The 25341-nt window shown below is 41.9% G+C and overlaps 1 protein-coding gene across 1 annotated transcript in view; it reads right to left on the bottom strand.

The window, feature by feature from the left end:
- The window catches only part of LOC136863554 (calcineurin-binding protein cabin-1), a 609489-nt gene that overhangs the window by 558642 nt on the left and 25506 nt on the right, over positions 1–25341 (bottom strand). The window contains exon 2 of the mRNA XM_068225987.1: positions 18952–19065. Coding sequence (XP_068082088.1) covers positions 18952–19065 — 114 coding nt within the window. The remainder of the gene's footprint in view (positions 1–18951; positions 19066–25341) is intronic.

The raw sequence follows: 25341 nt of genomic DNA, 5'->3' as shown, positions 1-25341 counted from the left end.
AGTTTCCTTGTTCCGCGGAGTGGTAGAAAGGAATTTCAACCACAAACTATCTATGCCCCTCCACAGTATCCTTTTGTTTCTGCCAATGAGTAGTTCACTATAGTTTCAAGATGCCTGAAACAAAGCGCTTCGGTAGTGCGGATTGCAAAGGTTTTTTTTCTTTTGCTATTTTTTTACATTGCACCGACACAGATAGGTCTTATGGCGACGATGGGACAGGAAGGCCTAGGATGCAAGCTCACAGCTGCGCGCCCCTAACCGTGCCGCCCGGTTACAAAGTTTTGTAAAGATTTGGGTGAAAAGTATTTTAGTACTGATGGACATATTTTATTTTGTAAACTGTAAATGCAACTCTAACTGCAAACTATGACAGGTGAAAATGACTCCTGAGAAACATTTTATAGTGCAACAACACTGCAATACTGCTAAGCACAAAAGTTGTGCAAACAGAGAATTAGCAGCAGAAAACAGACAGCGACTTCTGTTTGAGACACCACTCAGCATCTCATCTACATCGGGCAGTGCATCTTCTCAGTTTTCTAAGGATCTTTGTGAAATAATGGTTTCATCAAACATTCCTTTTTATAAAGTATAGGTACCTAGTGTCCGAAATTTCTTAGAGAAGTACACGACCTATCCCATTCCCTCTGCATCCACGTTAGGAAATAAATATCTGACTTCCTGTTCCGACGATGCAATGAACATAAGACATAGCGTGGGCAGTAACAAAATATGGGTGTCCATAGATGAAACCGAGAAAGATGGTAGATATGTGGCATATAATACTGCCTGTAGCACAGTGAAAAATCAAGGGAATTATACCTGATAAGAGTGTCAAATTGCAGAAGGTAACTGTTGACAGCAGCTAATAAAAGTACTGGAAAATGTTCATACTTTACTGAAGTGACAGTAGAGGACTAATGGATTCATTATTTGTACACATTTTTTTCATAATATTACCAATTCATAATCACCGACTAGTTTATGCGACGTAAACAATACTGCACACATATATGCAACGGTTTAAAGTGATTTGATAGAATCTGAGGATGTTCTTGTAAAATGAAACGCGTTGTTCCTGGTTTAATAGTGTGTATTTTTACATGTGTGTTATTATATTATATAATATGCTTTGAACTTGTGTGTGTGTTTGACAGACTGAAAAGCTTTCAAGTTACATTTAACTAAATCAACACTGGAAAGTATGCCTTCCTTCTAATTAAAAGAAACCAAACATGGAAATGAAGCCGGAACACCTGTCAAGCATATTGTAACGAGTTGGAGGGGTAGTAAGATCAATTAACACTAGACTGGTAGCTTCAATACTAAGATTTATTAGCTACGCACTAAACTACACAAGACTACACACAACTTTTGCTCATAACACACACTTACGCACTTCGCGCGCTCTCTCTCCCTATGTTTCTCACTTGTTCTCACACTACACAGTTTTACACTCACACACAAGGTCCCGCGTCGCACGGCTACACGATCTCTCCTTCGCCGACAGTCCGCACTGTAACACACTAGTCCGATAATCACGGCAGTTCACATACTTCACTACACTGGCAGTCGCTCACAACTGAACCACACCAACTTCTAACTCAGTCTAACACTCACTCCTCACTCACTCACGCTGCGCAGGCAGGTCGTTACTCTCTTATATACCTGCGCTGGCCCTTCTAGAATAGTCCGGATGCTCGATGGATCCAGGAACCTCGCGAGATGGAAGACTCCAGATTAATCGCGGAGTCATTTCCGTACTCCTCTGCTACGGGACCATGGGTGGAAGCGAGTGGGGCTGGCCTAGCACTTAAGTGCTGCTCATGATTGGCGCGGTTGAAGTAAGGAGGTGGGCCAAATACGGTGACGAGCCGGGCCCATAGCAAGTTGGCATGGCGGACGCTATGACCATTACATTGTCCCCTCCTTAAGGCTGCTCGTCCCAAGCTGCTCCACGATATGGTGCCAAGCAATACAGGTGCACAAACATCATCTTCCCTCGGGGAGGTCGCCGGATTCGGTAGACGACATCGTTGATCCTGGTGACGATTGTATATGGGCCTTCCCATTGAGGCTGCAGTTTCGGTGACTTCCCTTTCGTCCGCACCGGACGGTACAGCCACACTCTGTCACCTTCTTGGAAACCCGCAGAGTTCGCGAGCATGTCGTAGCGGGCTTTCATCCGGTCGCTGGCTACCTTTAGATGATGTCGGGCATAATCGTAGATGTCGTTGAGCCGATCCACCAACTCCCATGCATAGTCTGTTGCTGGTTGCTGCTGGTCTGGTGAAGACCTGAACATTAGAGTGCATGGCAGACGGAGCTCCCTTCCGAAGACCATGTTGGCAGTCCTTCTGGTGCGCCGAAACCACCTTCCTGAAGTGCCCTTCGATGGTTTTCACAAAACGCTCCACCATACCATCTGACTGAGGGTGGAGAGGCGTCGTACGTGTCTTCCGCACTCCTAAGCGTTGCAAAACCTCCTGCATCAACCTGGACTCAAAGTTTCTGCCTTGGTCGCTATGAAGTTCCCTCGGGACAACGAATCGACAGAAGAAGTTCTTGACCAAGACGTCAGCCACTGTCGATGCCTCTTGGTTCGGGATGGTGTAGACCTCCGGCCACTTTGTGAAGTAGTCCATAGCCAGGAGTAGGTAACGGTTCCCGGCGTCAGATTCGGGGAATGGTCCAGCGACATCAATGGCGATCCTTTTGAATGGTGCTCCAACGTTGTACTGCATCATTTGGCCCCTATTCCTGGTACGTGGACCCCGGCTCGCCGTGTAGGTGTCACACAGCTGGCACATCCTCTCAACATCGTTCCTCAAGTGCACGCAGTAGTAATGCTGTCGGGCACGATCTAGTGTCTTATTCACTCTCTAGTGGCCAGCAGTAGCGCCTGCATGCAACTCAGTCAGCACCTCTTTTCTCATGCTCCTGGGGATTATCAGCTGTGCAATGTGCTTCTTTCCGTCGGTTGATTCCCACGTGCGGGTAAGTACCCGGTCACTAACCATGAGAGACGACCACTGGGCCCAGTACGCCTTATAGGTTGGACTGCGTTCGGCGATGTCTTTCCATTCCGGCCTCTGCCCTGACTCTACTTCTTGTAAGATCAGCCCGATGTCTTCGTCCTTCAGCTGCTCCCTCCTGAGGGTGTCTCGATCCCATCCTTCAGCAGAGGTGGCCCTCACAGCCCGGACGTCCACGATGCCTGCCTGTCTCTCCACTTTCTGGCAGTGTGTACAGTTCGCAGGGCACGGTCTTCTAGACAGAGAATCGGCATTGCAGTGCTTCTTTCCTTGTCGGTGCTCGGTGGTGAAGTCGTACTCCTGAAGGCGTTGCACCCAGCGAGCTGTCTGACCTTCCAGGTTTCTGAAGCTTAGGAGCCAGGTCAGTGCGCAGGCGGAAAGGCTGCCCATACAGATACTTGTGGAAGTGCTCCAAGGTCTTCACGATGGCCAGCAATTCCCGACGCGTCACGCAGTAATTTCTCTCAGCTTTTGACAATGTCTTGCTGAAATAGGCAATCACCTTCTCCTGGCCATCTTGCGCTTGTGACAGTACCCCACCAATTCCCACGTCGCTGGTGTCTGTATCGACGATGAACTCCTCCCCGGGCTTGGGATATCCGAGGATGGGTGCAGTACACAGCGACTCCTTCAGCTTCCAGAAGGCAGCCTCCGCCTCGCTTGACCAGTGGAAAGATCTCCTCTCCTCGGTGAGCTGTGTAAGAGACTTTGACATGTCTGCGTAGCCAGCTATAAATCTGCGGTAATACGTGCAAAGGCAGAGAAAACTCCTTAGTTCTCGCTTGTCCTTCGGCACTGGCCAGTCCCTGACAGCTTGTAACTTCTCCGGATCCGTGGCTACTCCCTCCGATGACACGATGTGGCCCAGCTGGCATTTTCCAGGATTTAACTTTAGGTGAGCCCCACGTAGCCTCTCGAACACTTTCCGCAGGTTCTCCACGTGCTCTCTGAACGTGTCTCCCACAATAATTAAGTCATCCAGGTACACGAGACAAGCGTTGTGAGTTAGCCCCTCAGCACGGCCTCCATCAGTCGCTCGAAAGTTGCCGGCGCGTTGGAGAGGCCGAAGGGCATCAAGGTGAACTGATAGAGCCCTTGGCCGGTTGAGAACACCGTCTTCTCCTTGTCTTCCGGATGGAGCGCTACTTGCCAGTATCCAGACATTTTTTTTCAAAATGGCGCCTGGTAGTGACGATTTAGTGTTTTATTCTCCGAGTAAATTAACCGTAAAATGTGACGAAAAGTGCGGAAAATGTCGAAGATTAGTGAAAAATGGAATGTTGTGTGATTCATGTGATCGATGGTGGCATTATAAGTGCGGAAATTGCCCTAGAGACGTAAAAACTAATGAAAATGTTGACTGGATTTGTGAGCAGTGTGTTCGGAATGTTGTTGGGGACGGCGTTGACGAAGCACCGAAAACAGTCGATGAGGAATATAAAAGTGCATTAGAAATTATAAACATTCTAAAAAAGGACAATGAGACTCTTAAAGTTGAAAATCACGAATTAAAAGAAAGACTCCGATTGCTAGAATTTGGGACTGACCATTCTTCGAGTGATATACCGGTACAAGTAACAAACTCAAGCACGTGGTGTCAAGTAGTTCGTGGATGGCCGGCTAAGAAGAAATCTACAACTGAATTTCCGGAAATAAACATCAGAAATAGGTTTTCTGCCCTAAATAATTTAATTCTGGAAGAAAGCGATCGCGCGCGTGAAACCAAATCATCGCGATCCGCTGTCGTTGCAGTGCCAAGTTTAAAATTTAGGCCTAGAATTCAGATTCAAGACCCAGTTACGCCGAAATCAGTGAAGGTAGCTGTGTTTGGTGATAGCCAAGGAAGGGGAACTGCGGGAGTGATTAACGACGAGAATATAGCAGCAACCGGAGAAATATATCCAGGAGCTTCTATCAGCAGTGTTGTGGAAAACGTAGAAGCAGCAACTAGGAACTTCGGGAGCGACGATACAGTGCTTATCATCGGTGGGACGAACGACGTAGCTCACGACGACGCCAAGAATGTAAGATCACAACTTAAACATACACTAGGGAAGCTGACCCACACTAACGTTTTTGTAGTGAACGTGCCCCACAGGCATGATTTGAGTAGAGACTCGTGTGTGAACATTGAAGTGGACAAGGTCAATACAGATATTGTTAAAATTTGTAAACATTTTCGGAATACTCAGGTTATTGAATGCAGCAGTTTTGAGAGATACTGTTATACAAAACATGGCCTCCATCTAAACAATTCAGGTAAACGAAAGATAGCAAATGTTGTTCTAGATTTTATTAATCTTAAGATATGTACTGTAAAACAGGCAACTCCCTTGAGTTATAATACTGACCAGGAAAACTAGTAGAAAGAGCCAGCTGTACTTCAAGCTGGCTCAGTCAACTAGAAAAAGAAACTCAGGATAGTAAGGAATTTCAAGTTACCCAATTGCAACAGTTAAGTTTTAGGGAGGAAGGGGGTCTGAGATTGCTCTTGGTAAACTGTCAAAGTGTAGTAAATAAACAATTAAAATTCGGTACATTGATGGAATCTTATGAGACTGATGTGGTGATAGGAGTGGAATCGTGGTTGAAAGAAGGGGTGGGTAATAGAGAAGTATTTCCAGAAGGGTACACAGTCTATCGTAGAGACCAAGAAGAAAAAGGGAGGGGGGTGTTTATTCTGGTGAAGGAAACTTATTGTTCACATGAATGGTTTACCGATGAAAGGGATGTAATATTAGGGATAAAATTAGTTTGTGATAATATGAAGGAGGTGGGAATTATAGGAACATACAGGCCTGGAAGAGAGGAAAGAGACATGGAAATCTTTGAGAAAATAATAGATTATACTCGTAAAAACAATAATATGGTAATAATTGGGGGAGATCTAAATTTGCCTGAAGTTGAATGGAATGGAGCTGCAAGTGAAGCCCATAAACAGAAACTGGCAAATAAGTTAATTTGGGAGGGAGGATTTACACAAGTAATACAAGAACCGACTCGTCTCAATAACTTACTAGATGTATTCTTGGTTAAACCATGGGAAATTGTTGATAAAACTGAGGTAATTGAAGGAATAGGAGACCATAAGGCTGTAATAATGGATGTAAGACTCGTACCAAAAAGGCTTAATAAGAGGGTTACACAAGACAAGAAATTGTACAGAAAAACTAAAGTTGATGAATTTGGGACTTACCTTAAATCACAATTCAGTTGTTGGATAAGTGAAGGGAGTAACGTGGATACACTTTGGGCTAAATTTAAAGAAATCATTTGGGAAGGAGAGAAGAGATTTGTACCTGTTAAGAAGGGTAAAATGACCTCAGACCCTGTTTATTATACAAGGGAAATAAGAAAATTAAAAAGAAAATGTAGAATAGTAAACAGGAAAAACAAAGAGGGTAGGGAGAGTAGAGAAACTAGAAAACAGCTAATGAGGGAACTGAATAGAGTGAAAAAGGAAGCAAAAGAGAATTATATGAATGGCATACTTCAAGAGGGTAATGACCACAAAGGGAAATGGAAAAAGCTGTATACATATATCAGGAATCAAAAAGGAAAAGGAATCCAAATTCCTACAATGGTGGGAGAAGGGGGTGAACACTAACAGATACTGAGAAAGCAAACCTAGAAAGCAAACCTATTTAGTAGGGAATTTAGAGATTCAGTAGATGATTGTCAAGAGTTGGAAACCGAAACAGAAGATAGAGAGGGAGAGAGACAGAGGGAAACAAGAAGCTTCTCATTCACAAACGAAGATATTTTCAGAGAAATCCAACTGCTTCAGCAAGGAAAAGCAGCAGGAAGTGATCAAATTACTGGGGAGGTATTAAAGACAATGGGGTGGTACATAGTGCCTTTGACTATGTCATAAATAATAGTGTAATACCAAAGGAATGGAAGGAATCTATAATAATACCAATTTATAAAGGAAAGGGTGATAAAAGGAAACAAAAAAAAAATAAATAAATAAATAAATGCAATGTAAATATTAATGTTATACCAGTTGTATAGTATCATTTGAAGTAATTCCACATACTGTATATCAGTTGACTATATTTGTAAGTAGTACAGGAGATATTATAAGTAGAATTTTGTAAACAATATAAATTTATTAAGGATGAGCTGTGTGTTTAATAGAAAACATTGTTAGAGTAAATTGTATAATATTGTATTATAGGAAAAATTTTCTTCTCTTGTTAATTTAATATTCAGTGCTTGACAATAATGTATTTTAGTGTACCATTTGCCACCGAGGTAGACACCTCATTTGCAAATAAAGAGATTTTGATTTGATTTAAAATTTCTCTTTGACTATGTCATAAATAATAGTGTAATACCAAAGGAATGGAAGGAATCTATAATAGTACCAATTTATAAAGGAAAGGGTGATAAAAGGAAACCAGAGAACTACAGACTAATCAGCCTGACCAGTATAGTTTGTAAAATACTGGAGAGTTTAATATCGAAGTACATCAGAGGGATATGTGATGATAAAAATTGGTTCATGAGGAGCCAGTATGGATTTAGAAAGAAATTTTCTTGTGAGGCACAACTGGTGGGATTTCAGCAGGACATATCAAATCAGTTGGATTCAGGAGGTCAGTTAGATTGCATAGCCATAGATCTTTCCAAAGCCTTTGATAGAGTGGAACATGGAATATTATTAAAGAAATTGGACGGAATAGGATTGGACGTAAGGGTTACACGTTGGATAAAAACATTTCTAAATTCAAGGGTTCAGAAAGTCAAAGTAGGAAATAATGTATCTCAGGAAGAGAAAGTTTGGAAGGGAATTGCACAGGGTAGTATAATCGGTCCGTTACTTTTCTTAATATACACAAATGATTTAGGGATCAATATATCAAAAATAAGATTGTATGCAGATGACATAATTGTTTATAGGGAAATAAACAACAATGAGGATTGTTCAGAATTTCAAAGGGACCTTGAAAGTATCCAACAATGGGTTGAAGAAAATAATATGAAGGTTAATGGACGCAAATCAACTGTTACAACATTTACAAACAGGAGCTTTAAAACTGAATTTGAATATACTTTGGATGAGGTAGTTATCCCAAAAGATGGCAAGTGAAAATACTTAGGTGTGAGATTTGAAAGTAATTTGCACTGGAAGGGTCATATTGATGACATTGTTGGGAAAGCATACAGATCGTTACATGTCATAATGAGGCTACTTAAAGGATGCAACAAAGAATTAAAAGAAAAAAGTTACTTAAGTATGGTTCGTCCATTATTGGAATATGCAAACAGTGTTTGGGATTCTCACCAAGAATACCTAATAAAAGAAATAGATAGTGTGCAGAGGAAAGCAGCAAGGTTTGTAACAAGGGATTTCAGGAGAAAGAGTAGTGTATCAGAAATGTTAAAAGAACTTGGGTGGGAAACTAAGTAAGAGAAGGGAGAAAACTAGACTTATAGGATTATATAGAGCCTATACAGGAGAAGCAGCATGGGGAGATATCCGTGAGAGGCTTCAGTTGGAAAATAATTATATCGGCAGGACTGACCGCAAATATAAAATTAGAAGGAATTTTAGCAGGAGCGATTGGGGTAAATTTTCATTCATTGGGAAGGGTGTGAAGGAGTGGAACAGTTTACCAGGGGTAGTGTTTGATCCTTTTCCAAAATCTGTACAGATATTCAAGAAGAGAATAAACAGCAACAGAGAAAATAAATGAAGTGTTAGAGGGCATTCGACCAGTGCAGGTTATTGTAAATAAAAAAAATGTGTGTGAATAAATTAATTCCATCCCCTGGTCTAAGGAGTTTGGACAGCCAAAGTAGGGGACTGCCTGTAGGGGTGAAGTACAGTGGGGACTTCGAGGGCCCTGGGACCGCTACGGTAGCTGTGAAGGCCCTTCAGGAACTCTGAAAGTGGTGGCAAAAGGGGCTCTGGTTAAGACGCAGCAGGTCGTTATGCTACTTAGGATCCAGAACGGGTAAAAAGAAAAAAAGTAAATAAATGCAATGTAAATATTAATCTTATACCAGTTGTATAGTATCATTTGAAGTAATTCCACATACTGTATATCAGTTGACTATATTTGTACGTAGTACAGGAGATATTATAAGTAGAATTTTGTAAGCAATATAAATTTATTAAGGATGAGCTGTATGTTTAATAGAAAACATTGTTAGCGTAAATTGTATAATATTGTATTATAGGAAAATTTTCTTCTCTAGTTAATTTAATATTTAGTGCTTGACAATAATGTATTTTAGTGTACCATTTGCCACCGAGGTAGACACCTCATTTGCAAATAAAGAGATTTGATTTGATTTAACATGTCCAGGGCGTCATCTATCCGAAGTAACGGGAAACAGTCCTTCTTTGTGGCGTCGTTCAACTTCCGGTAATCGACGCAAAAACGGAGATCACCGTTCTTTTTCTTCACCAGGACGACTGGCGATGACCACGGGCTCTTCGACTCCTCGATCAATCCCCGCTGCCTCATGTCATCTAGCATCTGGTCGATTTCCACCTTCGCCATGGGTACTCTACGAGGTGGCTGTCGGATTGGAGCGGCGTTGCTGGTGTTAATGCGATGGTACACTCTGTCCGTCTTTCCGTAGTCATGTCCGGTAACAGTGAAAATGTCCTGTAACTCGTGGATTAGTTCTTTAACCTCCCTGAGCTGTCTCGCCTCTAAATATTTCCGGGCGTCGGATATAATCTTCCGGAGCTTATCCAATCCTTCGCCTGCTTCCAGGGTCTGTGCGTCTTCGTCGTCCACTGGCACGACGCACGTGACTGGTTCACACGTCCCAAGCTTGGTCCCGCTGGGTACCCTCTGCTCCCGCGACGTCGAATTCAATAATTAAAAATAGGAGAGGATTTCCACAAATCAATACTTATTATTATTAAGATTATAGATTACGATGTCGAATTCAATATTCGTACCGGCACACAGCTTCGTGCCGGAACGAGCATCCTGGCCAGGTAGAGTCCTTGATCGGCGATCGGCGAACCGGGTTCCACAAGCACGCTGTCCCCTTGTATGGGTTCCTCTAACCGTGCCATAACCATCACCTCGCTGTTGGCTGGTACCACTTTGTCGCTGGCCAACGTTAACCACGCTACTCGAGGTTGCGTCCCTGGGCGTCGCAGCATTACCTCTTGTTTGCCGAGCCACAATACATGTCGTCCCACGTCGACAGTCGCCTCGTATTTCCATAGCGTGCCTAGGCCCAGGATGACCTCATCCGTGATGGTGGCGGCGAAGGCCCAGACTCGTAGGCGTAGTTGTCCCAGAGTCAGTTGAAGTAGCGCCTCCTTAAAGACAGGGATGGTGTCTCCTGGGGCCGTCCGCAGCAGATAAGGGCGGTGGGGTTCCCTCTGTGGCTGTCCCCCAGCGATGTCCGGCCTGGCGATGGTCAATACCGCCCCAGTGTTTATCGTGACTCGGCACGGCCTGTCTCCAAGCCACCCGTCTGCGATTAAGCTGTCGTCGCTCCTCTCGGTAACCACATTTAGGGTGAAATGAGGGGACGGTAGTGACGGTGCCAACGAGCCCCTCTCCTTGTCGACCCTTACTCGTTTCCCTGATCAGGGGCCGCCTCAATATGGCAGTTCCTCCGCAGGTGGCCACGCTCGCCGCAATTCCAACAGGTGATCTCGTTGGTGCGTCGGCGTCTCGACGGCGGCGTGCGTCGTTCTCCCGTAACGGCGCAGGTTTCTGGCGCATCCTCGCTTCTCACGGCTTGTATCCTTAGTGACGGTGCCACTGTTCCCTTCACTGCCTCCACCCTCAGGGCTAACGCCAGGGCCTCTCTGAGGTCATGCTCCCCACTGAGCATCAGCTTTTGACGGATCTTAGCGTCGCGGAACCCATCAATGAATGTATAGGCTGCCTTCCGCTGAATGTGGTCCAGAGGCAGCCCATCCAGGGCCTTGTGGGCTAGCTGCTCCACATCTTGCGCAAATTCTTGCAGCGTCTCATTAGCGCGCTGGGTCCTCTTCCTCAGCTGGACTCGGCAGACAGCTGCCAGCTGGTGGTCACCGTACAGGCTGTCGAGCGCTCTAACGATCTTGTCGTAAGTGGCACCCGGCTGAAAGCTGTGTAGTACTTCCGCTGCTGGTCCTTGCAGTGCGGCGATTAGGTACACGGCCCTTTCCTCCGATGTCCAACCGTTGTACCTGCACACGGTCTCTAATTGGGCCCGGAAGGTCCGCCAAGATGTTGTCCCGTCGAAGCGTGGGGGTTTTACTTTCCTGGCGCTGGAGCCACTGTCTCTGCGGGTGGCCCTAGCACGAGTCTCCATGGCTGTCACTCTCGTACGCAGGGCACTTACTTCTTCCTTCAGGTCTCGAACCTCTGACTCCACAACCTGCGGTATTCCTTTGATCTGTTTTTCAACCAGTTCCTGTACGTTCTGCATAATGTCACTCTATAATTTTCTTTCGAGAGAGCGCATTTCGTGTTCTAATTTACCTTGTCCACCCTTAAGTTCATTTAATTCCAGTTTCAGTTCGCTCTTGATTTCATCCTGTTTGGATGAGAGTTCGGTGAACTTACTGAGGAGAGCCTGAAACTGTTCGCTATCCATTTTACGATTCACTAGAAATTCTTAGTTACGAAATTACCGCTAACAGTCGATCCCTATTCTGACACCAGTTGTAACAAGTTGGCGGGGTAGTATGATCAATTAACACTAGACTGGTAGCTTCAATACTAAGATTTATTAGCTACGCACTAAACTACACAAGACTACACACAACTTTTGCTCATAACACAAACTTACACAGTTCGCGCGCTCTCTCTCCCTTCGTTTCTCACTTGTTCTCTCTCCCTTCGTTTCTCACTTGTTCTCACACTACACAGTTTTACACTCACACACAAGGTCCTGCGTCGCATGGCTACACGTTCTCTCCTTCGCCGACAGTCCGCACTGTAGCACACTAGTCCGATAATCACGACAGTTCACATACTTCACCACACTGGCAGTCGCTCACAACTGAACCACACCAACTTCTAACTCAGTAGTCTAACTCTCACTGACTGCAGGCAGGTCGTTCCTCTCTTATATACCTGCGCTGGCTCTTCTAGAATCGTCCGGATGCTGGATGGATCCAGGAACATTGTGAGATGGAACACTCCAGATTAATCATGGAGTCATTTCCATACTCCTCTGCTACAGGACCGCGGGTTTCTGTTTGAAAATGTCACCTACGTTTTCAATCGCATCCCATTTGACATTATGAGACCTGTGGAGAATCTCTCTCAAGAAAATGTTTACTGTGTGATGTAATAATACTGTAACGTGTTGACTGGGTAAATAAGTAAATAAATGAGTACAGAACCTGGTAGCATCCTATTTCTAAGATTTATTAACTAAGCACTACAATTACAGATTTACACACACACACACACACACACACACACACGATAGCCGAGCTTACAACTTACACAAGTACACGGTTACACACTTACGCGGTTCGCGCTCTCTCTCTCTTCGGTTCTCATGTTCTCACGCTACACTGTTCTACAATACCAATATAATGGTCCGTTATTGGACATTATAAATTTTCCAGCTAACTCATTCTTGGTTGCCTGCGTTTCGCCCTCGTGTGCTCAGTTAGGCTCGTCAGTTGGGACTTAGCACACCACCCAAGACGCAAGGCTAGTGCATACCGTGGAGGCCACTGCATAGGCTACTTGAAGCCACCAGCAGTGCCAATGCACTATGAGAGCTATGTATCATTTCCAAAAATTGATGCCTGCCTGGCCATCAAATGATATAGATGTTGATTCCCATAGGGAATCAAAAATATTTATCCTGAATGAGTAATGCGAAACGCAGGCAACCAAGAATGAGTTAGCTGGAAAAATTAATAATGTCCAATAACGGACCATTATATTGGTATTATAAATTTACTCATTCAGGATAAATATTTTAGGTTCCCTATGGGAATCAACATCTATATCACACTGTTCTACATTCATTTATTTACTTATTTACCCAGGCAACACGTTACAACTGGCGTCAGAAGTGGGATGGACAAACGTGAGAAACTAGTGGATGACCTCTTACATTAAAACTGGTGTCAGAATAGAGTACCTGGTAGCGTATTTTGTAGTCGGCAGAAATTTCTACAAGTGAAATGAATTCCGAACAGCTCCAGATTTTTCTAAGTAAGTTTAGTGAACTTGAAAATAAAATCTTATCTAGCTATGGCGAACTCGTTAGTGAACTGAGGTATGAACGGAGTTCTAACACGGACCAGCTCAAAACAGACTTAAATGAATGGAAGAGTGAGCAGTTAAAGGCAGGAGACGAAGTGCGCTCTTTCGAAACTGAGGTCGACAATGACGAAGTTCGGGACGACAATGAACTGGACGAGAAGCGGTCCGAAGTGATGCTCACGGTTGTGGAGTCCGGAGTTCGAGGCCCAGCGGTGGAAGTGAGTGCCCTGCATGTGGAAACGATGGCCGTGCAGACGTGAATAAATCCTGCTAGCAGCGACGGCAGCTCCACCATCGTGAAGTTGGAAACCCCACGGGACGACGGGAGTACTTCCAAGAGAACGAGACTGGATCGACGTCCAAGAAGAGTGCCGAATATCCGATCGCCGGACTATGTGTACAGAAGATGACAGTACAACGCAGCCCCCAGCCAAGTTCTACCTACGAGGAGGTGGTGGGAGTGCTCGACGTGTGCTGCGGTGTCCAGCAACCGAGAGCCACCTACCGAATCCAGCTGCAGGAGAAGACTCAGCGCACCGATATAACGCCGCGGGAATTAGACGTCGAGATCGAGCGACCAGGAGACGTGATTTAGGAGGAGTTATCCCGAGGTGACACCAAGCTCGAGGCGGCTGACGGCTGTGATAAACCACGTGGCGCTGAGGCTCTGACGATGAGACAGAGGCAGCGATTGCAACGGCACGGCTGGAGGGACCCCTACTAGGAGACGGAACAGCAATGGAAGACGAACCGATGACCAACGGACGAGGATGCCACCTGACCAGGACACTTGTTCCAGCAAGAAGCTACGTGCCGGTACGAACATCAAATTCCGCACCCCGGAAGAAAAGGAAATTCAGCAGGGCTAAATCTAGGACGAGCAAACCAGTCCCGGGCATCACACCAGAGTACTACGAAAGCGCTCAAGCCCTGAAAGCGGTCGCGGGTGTGGAGGAACGGAAAACCACCGAAGTTCCGGCTGCCACGCGAAGGCTTGCTGATCGTTATCAACGGGAACGAGGACACCGTCAACCGGACCTAGCGGATCCCTCATGGGAAGGTGGTGGCCAACCGAACAAACCGTATTGCAGCGTATTGTGGAGCAGCTCGGGACGAGCAGCCTTAAGGAGGGGACAATGTAATGGTCATAGCGCCCGCCATGCCAACTTGCTATGGGCCCGGCTCATCACCGTATTTGGCCCACCCCCTTACTTCAACCGCGCCAATCATGAGCAGCACTTAAGTGCTAGGCCAGCCCCACTCGCTTCCACCCATGGTCCCGTAGCAGAGGAGTACGGAAATGATTCCACGATTAATCTGGAGTCTTCCATCTCGCGAGGTTCCTGGATCCATCGAGCATCCGGACTATTCTAGAAGGGCCAGCGCAGGTATATAAGAGAGTAACAACCTGCCTGCGCAGCGTGAGTGAGTGAGGAGTGAGTGTTAGACTGAGTTAGAAGTTGGTGTGGTTCAGTCGTGAGCGACTGCCAGTGTAGTGAAGTATGTGAACTGCCGTGATTATCGGACTAGTGTGCTACAGTGCGGACTGTCGGCGAAGGAGAGATCGTGTAGCCGTGCGACGCGGGACCTTGTGTGTGAGTGTAAAACTGTGTAGTGTGAGAACAAGTGAGAAACATAGGGAGAGAGCGCGCGAAGTGTGTAAGTGTGTGTTACGAGCAAAAGTTGTGTGTAGTCTTGTGTAGTTTAGTGCGTAGCTAATAAATCTTAGTATTGAAGCTACCAGTCTAGTGTTAATTGATCCTACTACCCCGCCCCGCCAACTCGTTACAATATTATTGTAGAATATTTTATTTGTATTCCCTTTATCTACCTAACCTGTATGGTGTACAAATATTTTATTTGTATTCCATATTCCCTTTATCTCCTAGTACTACTAGATTGTAAATGTATTATTGTGGTTAAGTGGTATTTTGTAACTTTCTGGAAATTTTGTGACGTGGACTTTTGGAATGGGGTGCGTTGGCCCCTGTCGATTCTAGAAGCATGTCTTTACTAATTCTGGAAGACAGAAAGTTTGCGATTAGTGTCTGTCAATGTTCTGGAATATTTTGAAAACATCGCGACTTGATGAAGAGTTTTGATTGGTGGATCTGAGTGGCGATGGGAAAGCTCCTGTGCTCTGATTGGTCACTTGGTAATCTCACCGGGGCCAGCTATGCCCTTTTAAGAGAGAGAGGCGAGATTTTGTGATCTTTCGTTCTCTCGCCATTCCAGAGATCAATCGTCATAAAAGGAAAGAAAAATTCTACCTAATCAATACATTTATTTTCTTGTAAAGTATTACAATCTAGGACCGGTTTCGACCCTTCATGGGTCATCCTCAGCTATATCAGAATCACATTTGCATTTCTATCTTATACCTCTGAAAGACCTTCATGATATATTGTTTCATAATTTTCAGTGAAAACTTAACTTAAAAACTTACACATTTCTAAGCGTTGTGTTAAAATTAAAAATTAAAATTACAAAACTTTGTCTATTATATACATACCCTTTGGCCTTAAGGAGGGGACAATGTAATGGTCATAGCGCCCGCCATGCCAACTTGCTATGGGCCCAGCTTGTCACCGTATTTGGCCCACCCCCTTACTTCAACCACGCCAATCATGAGCAGCACTTAAGTGCTAGGCAAGCCCCACTCGCTTCCACCCATGGTCCCGTAATAAATCTTAGTATTGAAGCTACCAGTCTAGTGTTAATTGATCCTACTACCCCGCCAACTCGTTACAATATTATTGTAGAATATTTTATTTGTATTCCCTTTATCTGACAAAGGGCATGTATATAATAGACAAAGTTTTGTAATTTTAATTTTTAATTTTAACACAACGCTTAGAAATTTGTAAGTTTTTAAGATAAGTTTTCACTGAAAATTATGAAACAATATATCATGAAGGTCTTTCAGAGGTATAAGATAGAAATGCAAATGTGATTCTGATATAGCTGAGGATGACCTATGAAGGGTCGAAACTGGTCCTAGATTGTAATACTTTACAAGAAAATAAATGTATTGATTAGGTGGAATTTTTCTTTCCTTTTATGATGATTGGTAAATGTCAATACAGAAAATGAAATTCATAAATCAAGAATTCCAGAGATCAGACGCACGTCAGCGAATCCTCGCTCCCGGGATGGGCTACCTTGGGGTAAGCACTGTTGGTTACATACCCATCTTAATTTACATTTAATGTCCGCTTGTATTTTCACATAGGAGTTTGCCGTACTTGCCACTCAATTTCTCAGATACCTTAGAAAGCACTTTAACTTTCATTTAATAGTGTATTTGTATCCTGCGTTTCCTGTTAACCTCAAGATTGTATTGTAGAAGTTGCATTATGTTAAGATATCCATGGTTAGCCTCTTGTCCTAAAAGCAAAGCTCTTGGCAAACTACATCTAATTTGTATCTTGGAAATAGTGTAACTGGATTGTTGGGATAGGTGGATTCTGTTCTAAATTTCCTTGTAATGTTTATTCTGGGAAAATAATATCTTCAATCAAGGGGTCACCATTGATTTTTCTGGAAACCCGCAACCTTTGTATCCCAATGGCCCTGATAGGTTTCCCAGACCCGCTCCGCATTCCTTTATTATAGTCGTCACGTTTCCCAACCTGATGTTTGTATTGGCGCACTTCATCTGATGTTTTATTGTGTTCTAAGGTTTTAAGGTGCCGTATAATTTGATTTTTTCCCCTTTTCTTAACTGTGTATCGTGTAACCACTGGAAACATATTAGAACTCAGGAGCACTCTTGATTAGAGCCTTAGAGGATCAATTAACTGATAAAGTAAAAGCTGTAACTGCGATATTATAATAAATAATGTTATTTGCTTTACGTCCCACTAACTACTTTTTCGGTCTTCGGAGACGCCGAGGTGCCGGAATTTAGTCCCGCAGGAGTTCTTTTACGTGCCAGTAAATCTACCGACACGGGGCTGTCGTATTTGAGCACCTTCAAATACCACCAGACTGAGCCAGGATCGAACCTGCCAAGTTGGGGTTAGAAGGCCAGCGCCTTAACCGTCTGAGCCACTCAGCCCGGCAACTGTGATATTAAGTTGACATTTTGATTGGCTCCAATTCCTTGGAACAGCATCAAAAAGACCTCCATAAAGTCTTACAAGAGTTGTGTGCCAAGAATTTTAAGATAAACGCCAAGAAAACCCAATTCTTCAAGACTGAGGAGTTTATCTTAGGATATGTTTTTAGTGGTGACAGAATTAGGCCCAATCCTGCTAAAATTCAGTGTATTCTGAATTTTCCTAAACCCAATAGGATCAAGCATGTCAGGCAATTCCTAGGGCTATGTCAATTCTTCTCACATCATTGTCCTAATGACACCGAGACAGTTTCTGCTCTACAACAACTTCTGAAGGAAAACAATCTGTGGTAGTGCACAGACAAAACTGAACAGTCATTTATGGCAACGAAGAAAATTCTTTATGACAGCATCAAATGGGCATACCCTAACTTTGACCGGTCATTCTACATTAAACGTGATGCCAGCGCCACTGGAATAGGTGCAACCCCATACTAGGTGGATCCGGAAAAACCTGATAGCAAGTTGTTCATTTCATTTAGCACCGAAACTTTGAAACACCATGAGAAAGCTTATACTCTTACTGAATTAGAAGCTTTTAGCAATCTACACAGATCATAAAGCCTTAACATTCATCATGTCTTCAGACTTAACTAGCAATATCATTTGACCAAGTAGATCAGAGCTAACATTACTTGAGTGTCAATATTAATCACCCATAATAGAGGACTGCAGCTGTTTTGTGTACATAAGTGCCTCTAGCCAGAGTTTCATTACTCCTATGGCATTAACAGAGGATCTCCCTAATATTCTTCAATTGTGAAGTGAAGATTCTATCTTCAAATTAGTGATCCTTGTTTACATGTCTGGCAAAGGCCTATTGAGTGAAATACTACAATATATAACTGCCACTAATACACAGATCAAACACACAGGCAATATTATGATATGGAGCATTACTAGTTGAAGCTTCTATTAATCTCCATTGATTACAGAACGAACTAGAGCTAGTGCCTGATAGATAACCAATTTCAAAAATCACTCAATGGACCATAGCTAGTAAATGATCAGACTGTATTTTAATACTAGCTTTTTTTTTTTCTTCAGATAATTACTCTTGCATTAATCACACTACTACCTCACTGACCAGGAACTGAATCAAAATTTAAAGTACTAAGGAAGAGGATTTTCCAGAGGTCACTTGTGGCACAAAAAGCAGACACAAAATTTTACAATCAAGTAGGACATTCAGGAACTATTTTCTTACCATTCTCAAAGATATTCTTTCATGCAGTTTAGCCACAATTTCAACTAAAACCCATCAATACATAGACATACAACATTTGAGCACTCTATTATGAGTACTTCTGACAAACTAATGAAAGAAAAGAAAACTAAGAGACTGTTGCATTATACTAACAAGATACTTCTATTCCTTCCAAGTCAATTTCATTTCCTATTTTTTTTTTTTTTTTTTTTTTTGCTAGGGGCTTTACGTCGCACCGACACAGATAGGTCTTATGGCGACGAAATTTCATTTCCATTGACCACTAGAGCCAAAGAAGAGAATGGAATGATAAGAAATATACAGGCTACTCAATGCCAGACACTGACTACACATCAAAACAAGCAGCAAAGAGGTACTCACCTTACTTAAAAATTCAGAGTTCAATAATTCTTGAAAAATTTCTTTTGCTTCTGTGATCTTCCTCTCCCTGAGAAATGAGAGGGCTGTGTTGTATCGGGAAAATGCTGCCTGTTCCTGTAAAGATTCAACAATCATCTGTAATATTTTATGTACTTTGTCATTTCTTACTTGGTTATAACTAGGGAGCAGACTTATGTGCTAAAAATGTGAAAAATATTTATGTGCTGAAAAACATTAAAATATGTGATAAATTAAAATTATTTTCCTTTAAATATCACATAACTACTCACGCTCAAGAAGTAAATAAGTATAACGTTTTGTATTACAATATGGTGCTACCAAACATGCTCCTTAAGGCAAATTGGTGTCTGTGTATGGAAATGTGCAGTAGATATTATGAATGGTTATTTTTTAAAAGGTAATGTTTTGTTTAAATGTGGCAAAAACAACCTACCATCTTTGAAAAAAAATGGTACCAGTTTGTACTCGCCCATCACACACTGGAATATTAGTTGCTAGAACTAGTCTCAGAATTGCAGTGAACAACAAAGGTCATCTCCAAATTGTCCATCACAAATGCATGCCGACTGTCTCTAAAGAATGCCTTATACTGCGAAAACGATCCCTCCACATCACAGGAAGCCAGATGTGCATAGTTAAAGAGAGGAATGTCACCAATACTAACGCCATCAATTTCGCCAACATGAGCACCCTCTAATACATTAGAAATTTGGCACATTGTTTGAAATCCTGTTTTTCCTGTACAAATTTTGATATTTGACCTTTAACAGTCCCTGTACCTGCAAAGCCGGGAGTGAATCTAATTTATTTTCAACAGTGCACACCTCCTTCACTGTTTCGGACAACAGGTTAGTGGATTTTTCAAGTATGTCTATAGTTTTACACAAGAAGCTTAGATTGGCAGATATAAACGCCATATCATTTTTCAGTATCTCTTGAAGAATCTCAATTGACGCGCCATTTTTATCTAGTGCAATTCACAACGGATACAAAACTTGCGAAATTGTCTGCGTAGTATACCACAGCGCTAAGCCAGGTACCCCACCAGCAACAATCCGGCGGAAGAGGATGCGCAAGATCCAGGTTTTTCTCTTTAAACAGAGTGATTCTTGAGGGTGCTTTTACGAAGACTTTTTTGCCATTAGACACTAATTTATCCAGTTGAGGATACTGAGCCCGCACAGTTTCACATAACCTGTGTAGAGCATAAACAACGCAAGTTACGTGTATCATTTTCGGAAAGCTCACATAAAGTCATCCGGCTGCCTTTTTCATGTAAGCTGCACTATCAGTAAGGAAAAGCAATACATGGTCGTATTTTATACCTTTTGGCCAAAGTAAGAACATGGCTTCATTGAATAACCTAGCTACAGCATGATTTACAGCAAGCATTTCTTTACACGCTAGCTAATAAGAATGTTCACAAGCACTTTGGTCATTCTTCAACACACCAACTACAACATTTCCTACTTTTCTGCCGCTTGAATCAGTGGTTTTGTCAATGTTCACCCACAGTTTTTCGCTATCACATACTGCCCAAATTCTCTGTAAAGTTTCTTCGTAACATTTTGGGAGATAGTTTTTCCCTTAATGTGAATTCTTCTGGAGGCTCAAAATTAATGTACTTTATTACGAAGTTTCTCAGTCCCGGATTATTTATTTTGCCAAGAGGAATGTCGGCGCAAACAAATGCTCGACACACATCTAAATAATACTGGGAATATTTAGATCAGCCTGCATTTGAAGTAACTGGTTCAGCTATTAGTAATTGTCGCGAATGCACACGCGAAGCAGCTGCAGTATGCTTATTTCCAGACAAATGTTGGGTTACTTGAGAACGTTGATCTGCACTTACAGTTTTACCACACGGTTGGCAAAATAATACTTTTCCATCAGTAGTGAAAATGCTTTTAAATCCCACTCTGTATTGTTGAAGACGCGACCTTGTACTCGACTTCTCTTTTATCATTATTTTGCAGGTTATGACACGCATTTACGGTGAATCACTGTTTCTATAAAAAGAATAGCAGCGGACACTGAAGGAAATATTTCTTAGAAATCCATACAAAATCACACGACCACGGGAATAATATACGGACCCGAACAGCTAACCTTACTCTTAGGAGTGATGAAATCCCACTACCTAATGGTGGGGCAATATTCTTCCCAGTCTCCCATGTCGTAACGGTATTACGTCACCTCATCTCTCCGTGATTGCCCTTCGCTGATATTCTATAAACAAAACCCGAGCGGGCTGACTCATAAAAGCGAGTTGGAATAACATAATGCAAGGAAACATCTTGTGCAGCAAATCAAATCGCTGTCTAAATGTAACGATGTAGCCAGTGACTAGCAAGTTTTAGAACTTCTGGAGGGAGTCTAAATAGCCCAAACATTCATGTACATGATGTTAAACACACTTAAAAACAATACCGTAATCATGAAATGAAAATATGAGCATTATTTTATAACACAGAAGCATTTAAAATTTTACTGATTAACAAATATTGCCAATTTATGTGCTTATTATAGATTTTCTTAAAATATGTATTCAGATTTTTAAAAATGTGAAAATGTGTGTTTTTATGTGAAATAACAGGGTGTCCACCAAATCCAGATTTTAAAATTCCCTGACATTTCCCCGTTTTCCAGATACAAGAACCAGTTTTTTCCCTGACACAGGATGACAAAAAACATAATTATAAAGGAAGTGTCAGTAATATTAAAACACATTTTTAAAACTTCCAAAAAAATAAATGAGCAATTAATGTGCATATTAAAACTTGGAAGTTTAATTTAGTCTAATTAAATTCACTTTAAGTTTTTTTTAAATGTATTACCATTACTGCTTCAGCGAAGAAACTTCTTTGTAGCCACCAACGACTCGAGCTTCTGCCATCACCCTCCACTTCTTTTCTTCTAATTCTTTCAGCAACAAAGCGGCCTTTCTCTTATTTTTTGCAAATAATCTTCTATTTCCAATATTTCACGTTTCTCCTTTAGATTTTGAACGTACAAAGCATGAGCACCCCTTGCAGCATGGAGCATGTTCTTATTAATGGAGACTTTTTCAATTCCACCAGGTTTTGGGATAGAATCATATATTATTCTTTGTGCTACAAGGGATACTTGTAGCATGTTCTCTACTATAATTTCTTTATTAACAGGAAAACCACATTCAAGTGAAGCATTTCCAAGAAACAATATTAGTATCATTTTGAGAAATGAAGCCAACTTTTCTGTTCTCAAATTTACTATTGGAAGAACAGTGCGAAGCCAAAAGTGATCTAACCTCTCGTCTTTAGAATACAAAGAATTCACTTCTTTCAAAGTATCATTCTCACAAACAGAAGTGAACTCCCTTTGTACATGAATGGCTCCATTACCCGAGATCCATTTGTTTTCAACAAAGGCATTTAAAGCTATCCTTAGCAGTCTGATGCTTAGAGGCTACCTGGCTACACTTGGATCGAAACAAGAAATTAATTTAGTCAGTTTATATGCTAGCGGTGAGCAGATGTGGCCAACAGCTGGAAACTGCAGATGACGACGACGATATGCCAGCGGTGACCTTTCCAGTAACTATTTGCACAAAGCTACTATTCCTCTTACATAATGTGTGCAAAACACTAATATATCTCTATCATTTAATCCAGGATTGCCACGAAGTGCTGCTTTAGCAGCAAAACCTATGTCAATTTTAGAGGCAGGCAGAAGATTTTCTTTACTGTCTAAATACGTTTTAGGAGATTTCCTGACTGCAGTGACTCAGACTTAATAAACCTTGTCATGTTATTTATCATCAATGAAAGATTCATAAAGGAGTGATGCAAATGGGAGATCTGTCAAACTTTTAGGAATGGTTCCAAATCTCCAAGAAGTGATAATAAAAATGACAACTTGGCCTTAAGAACCTTATCTTTAAGTGAAGTTGATACTATTTTGAAGCTGTTACAGCTTGGGATTTTCTTGTCTCTGTTTGTTCCTTCCACATATTTTTCAACATTAGGTAGGATATCTATAGCATGTTCAATGACTTGAAAATTTTCAAGCCATCTTATAGCACAATATTTCGAAGGAAATACATTTGAAGCTGAATAATGTAAATAATCAGCACGACTTGCAGGAGTGTAGCAAAACAAGAAGTGAAGAGCACGAAGAAACTCTGCAATATTCCACTGGGTTTCTTTTACTGCCATTTTATATGAATTGTACACAGTATGCAAGCCACAAGATCCAATGTTCAACAAAATAGGAGCATCCAGATCATCTAATAAATTACCAAAATCCTGAAGGAACTTTTTATTAACATTTGGACCATCCACTGAAATTTGTAATTTTTTTAGATAGAGTTCTTGTTGTGCTTGCAAAAAACCATTTAACAAATCTGAGTAGGTAGAGTGACCAAGAAACATGGAATCAATATAAGTGCATAGGCCTACTTCATTAGTATCAGGATTGAAACAATGAACTACAGGATCCATTTGGCCTATCTGAGAAACTTCATTCAGTGACTCGTCAAACCCAACTGTGAAATGTGTGCACTTACTACCCATCTCAAGAACTTGTTTATGGAAATAGAGAGCCAAACCATGAGTGACTGTATATGCAACTTTTGTTCTGTGCAGTTGAACTTTCAAAGCTGTTTCGGAGTCTGGAAACATTACTGGAAAAAACTGAGAACGCAATATAGGTCTAATTCAACGAGCTCACCATTCCCCAACAACACAGAATATTCAATAGTAAGCAGATCAAAACATTGAAAATTCGATCGATCAATCATATAGCTATTGATATTATTGATTACTTCATATTTGAGATCACATTTTACCTTTTCATTAAAATTTATTCCTGGCATAAAAGACATGCCCTAGATTAATGTTGTAAAAACTGAAAAATGTGTTTGTATTACACGGATAAATACGGTATGCCAATTTTATCTGGCAGAAGAATGAATTTCCAGATTTTTTCCTGAATTCCCTGACATTTCCAGGTTTTCCAGTTAATTATCGAATTCCCTGACATTTCCCTGTTTCCCAGGTTTTCCATACGGGTGGACACCCTGAATAAGATTAAGTGTTTACACTTGGAGATGCACAATAGGAATAATGAACTTTGTAACTTGCATTAAAACTTACGCAAAGAAAATGTAATTACATAAAAATTCGCTCCCTAGTAATAACTAGTGAAAGCATTTTAAAGTGCAGCACCTTTCCAAAATATATAGCTATTTTCATACAGATAGGTCAATATGTGCATTTGGGACATGAAATAAAGCAAATTGATTTGTTGCACCTTTTTGTGAGATTGCACACCAATTGAAAATGGGATTCATTGCCAAAGACAATATGTCACCAGCATGTTGCATTCAACATTGTTTTTCGCTGATAACACTGCAAATGAAAATAAGGCTGAGATAGCAGATTTGCCTTAGCCTGCATGTATACATGTCTGGGAACACTTCTGTTAAAAGAAGAACAGCCTTAGTGAGCTGTAAAATACCAATGAATAGCAGACAAGGAAACCATTGGATTTGTTCGTACCTCTCTGACAATCAAAAGGTTCTTCCTAGAAGTCTGTTGAGATAATCCAGAACCTGTCTGCCATTCATACGTACATTCGTGTTTCCTACTCCCTACACTATCAGATGGTAACGTTCAAATGGCCTAAATGATGAGATATTCGGTGTGCCATCCACTCTACCTCTCGCAGATCATCACTGACCCACTCTCAAGCTCCTGGAGTTGTTCTTTCTAGTGCCTCGTGCATCTTCAAGGCACGACCATCATTCACAAATCATGCTTGATGAATTTCATGCATATTACATCACTCGTGTGTTTCTGAGAACTTTTCATACAAGCCACAAGGAGATCAACTGAAGGGCCCTAGCATATGATGTAGTGTATGAGTAAATGCACAAAACCTTGTTAGTCTGCAAATCTTCCACTATTTATCAAAGTTCAACATAACAAAATGTTTCTTTTACAGGGCGAGAAAATTTGTATATTGATTAGTGTAGACCAGATAAAAACAATAGAAAATATGAATAAAACCTATCATTTCTTAACAAGTGCTAGGTTTGGAATGATTAAAGACACTTCTGACTAGGGCTAATTGTTTCTAGGTTTCCCCAGAAGCCTAGTTATTGCCTGAAGATTGGAGTGAATAAAAAGTTATGACTATAAGACCTAGCAATTGCTAAGGAATTGTTTAGCCTGAGTTGAGACATGCTAGCTTTCTGGTTAGTAGTTTTGTTTCAGCCATGGCAGAGTTTATGCATGTGTAGGAGTGGAAACTACTCTTTACTGGACCAAATATTTGCATCCACAGTGGAACCTCAATTCTCAGTTTTCGGATGGACCTCAAAAA

The sequence above is a fragment of the Anabrus simplex genome, chromosome 2, assembly GCF_040414725.1.
Source record: "Anabrus simplex isolate iqAnaSimp1 chromosome 2, ASM4041472v1, whole genome shotgun sequence".
NCBI lineage: Eukaryota > Metazoa > Arthropoda > Insecta > Orthoptera > Tettigoniidae > Anabrus > Anabrus simplex.
Note: the sequence above shows the minus strand (reverse complement) of the source record. Positions and strands in the feature narration are given on the sequence as shown.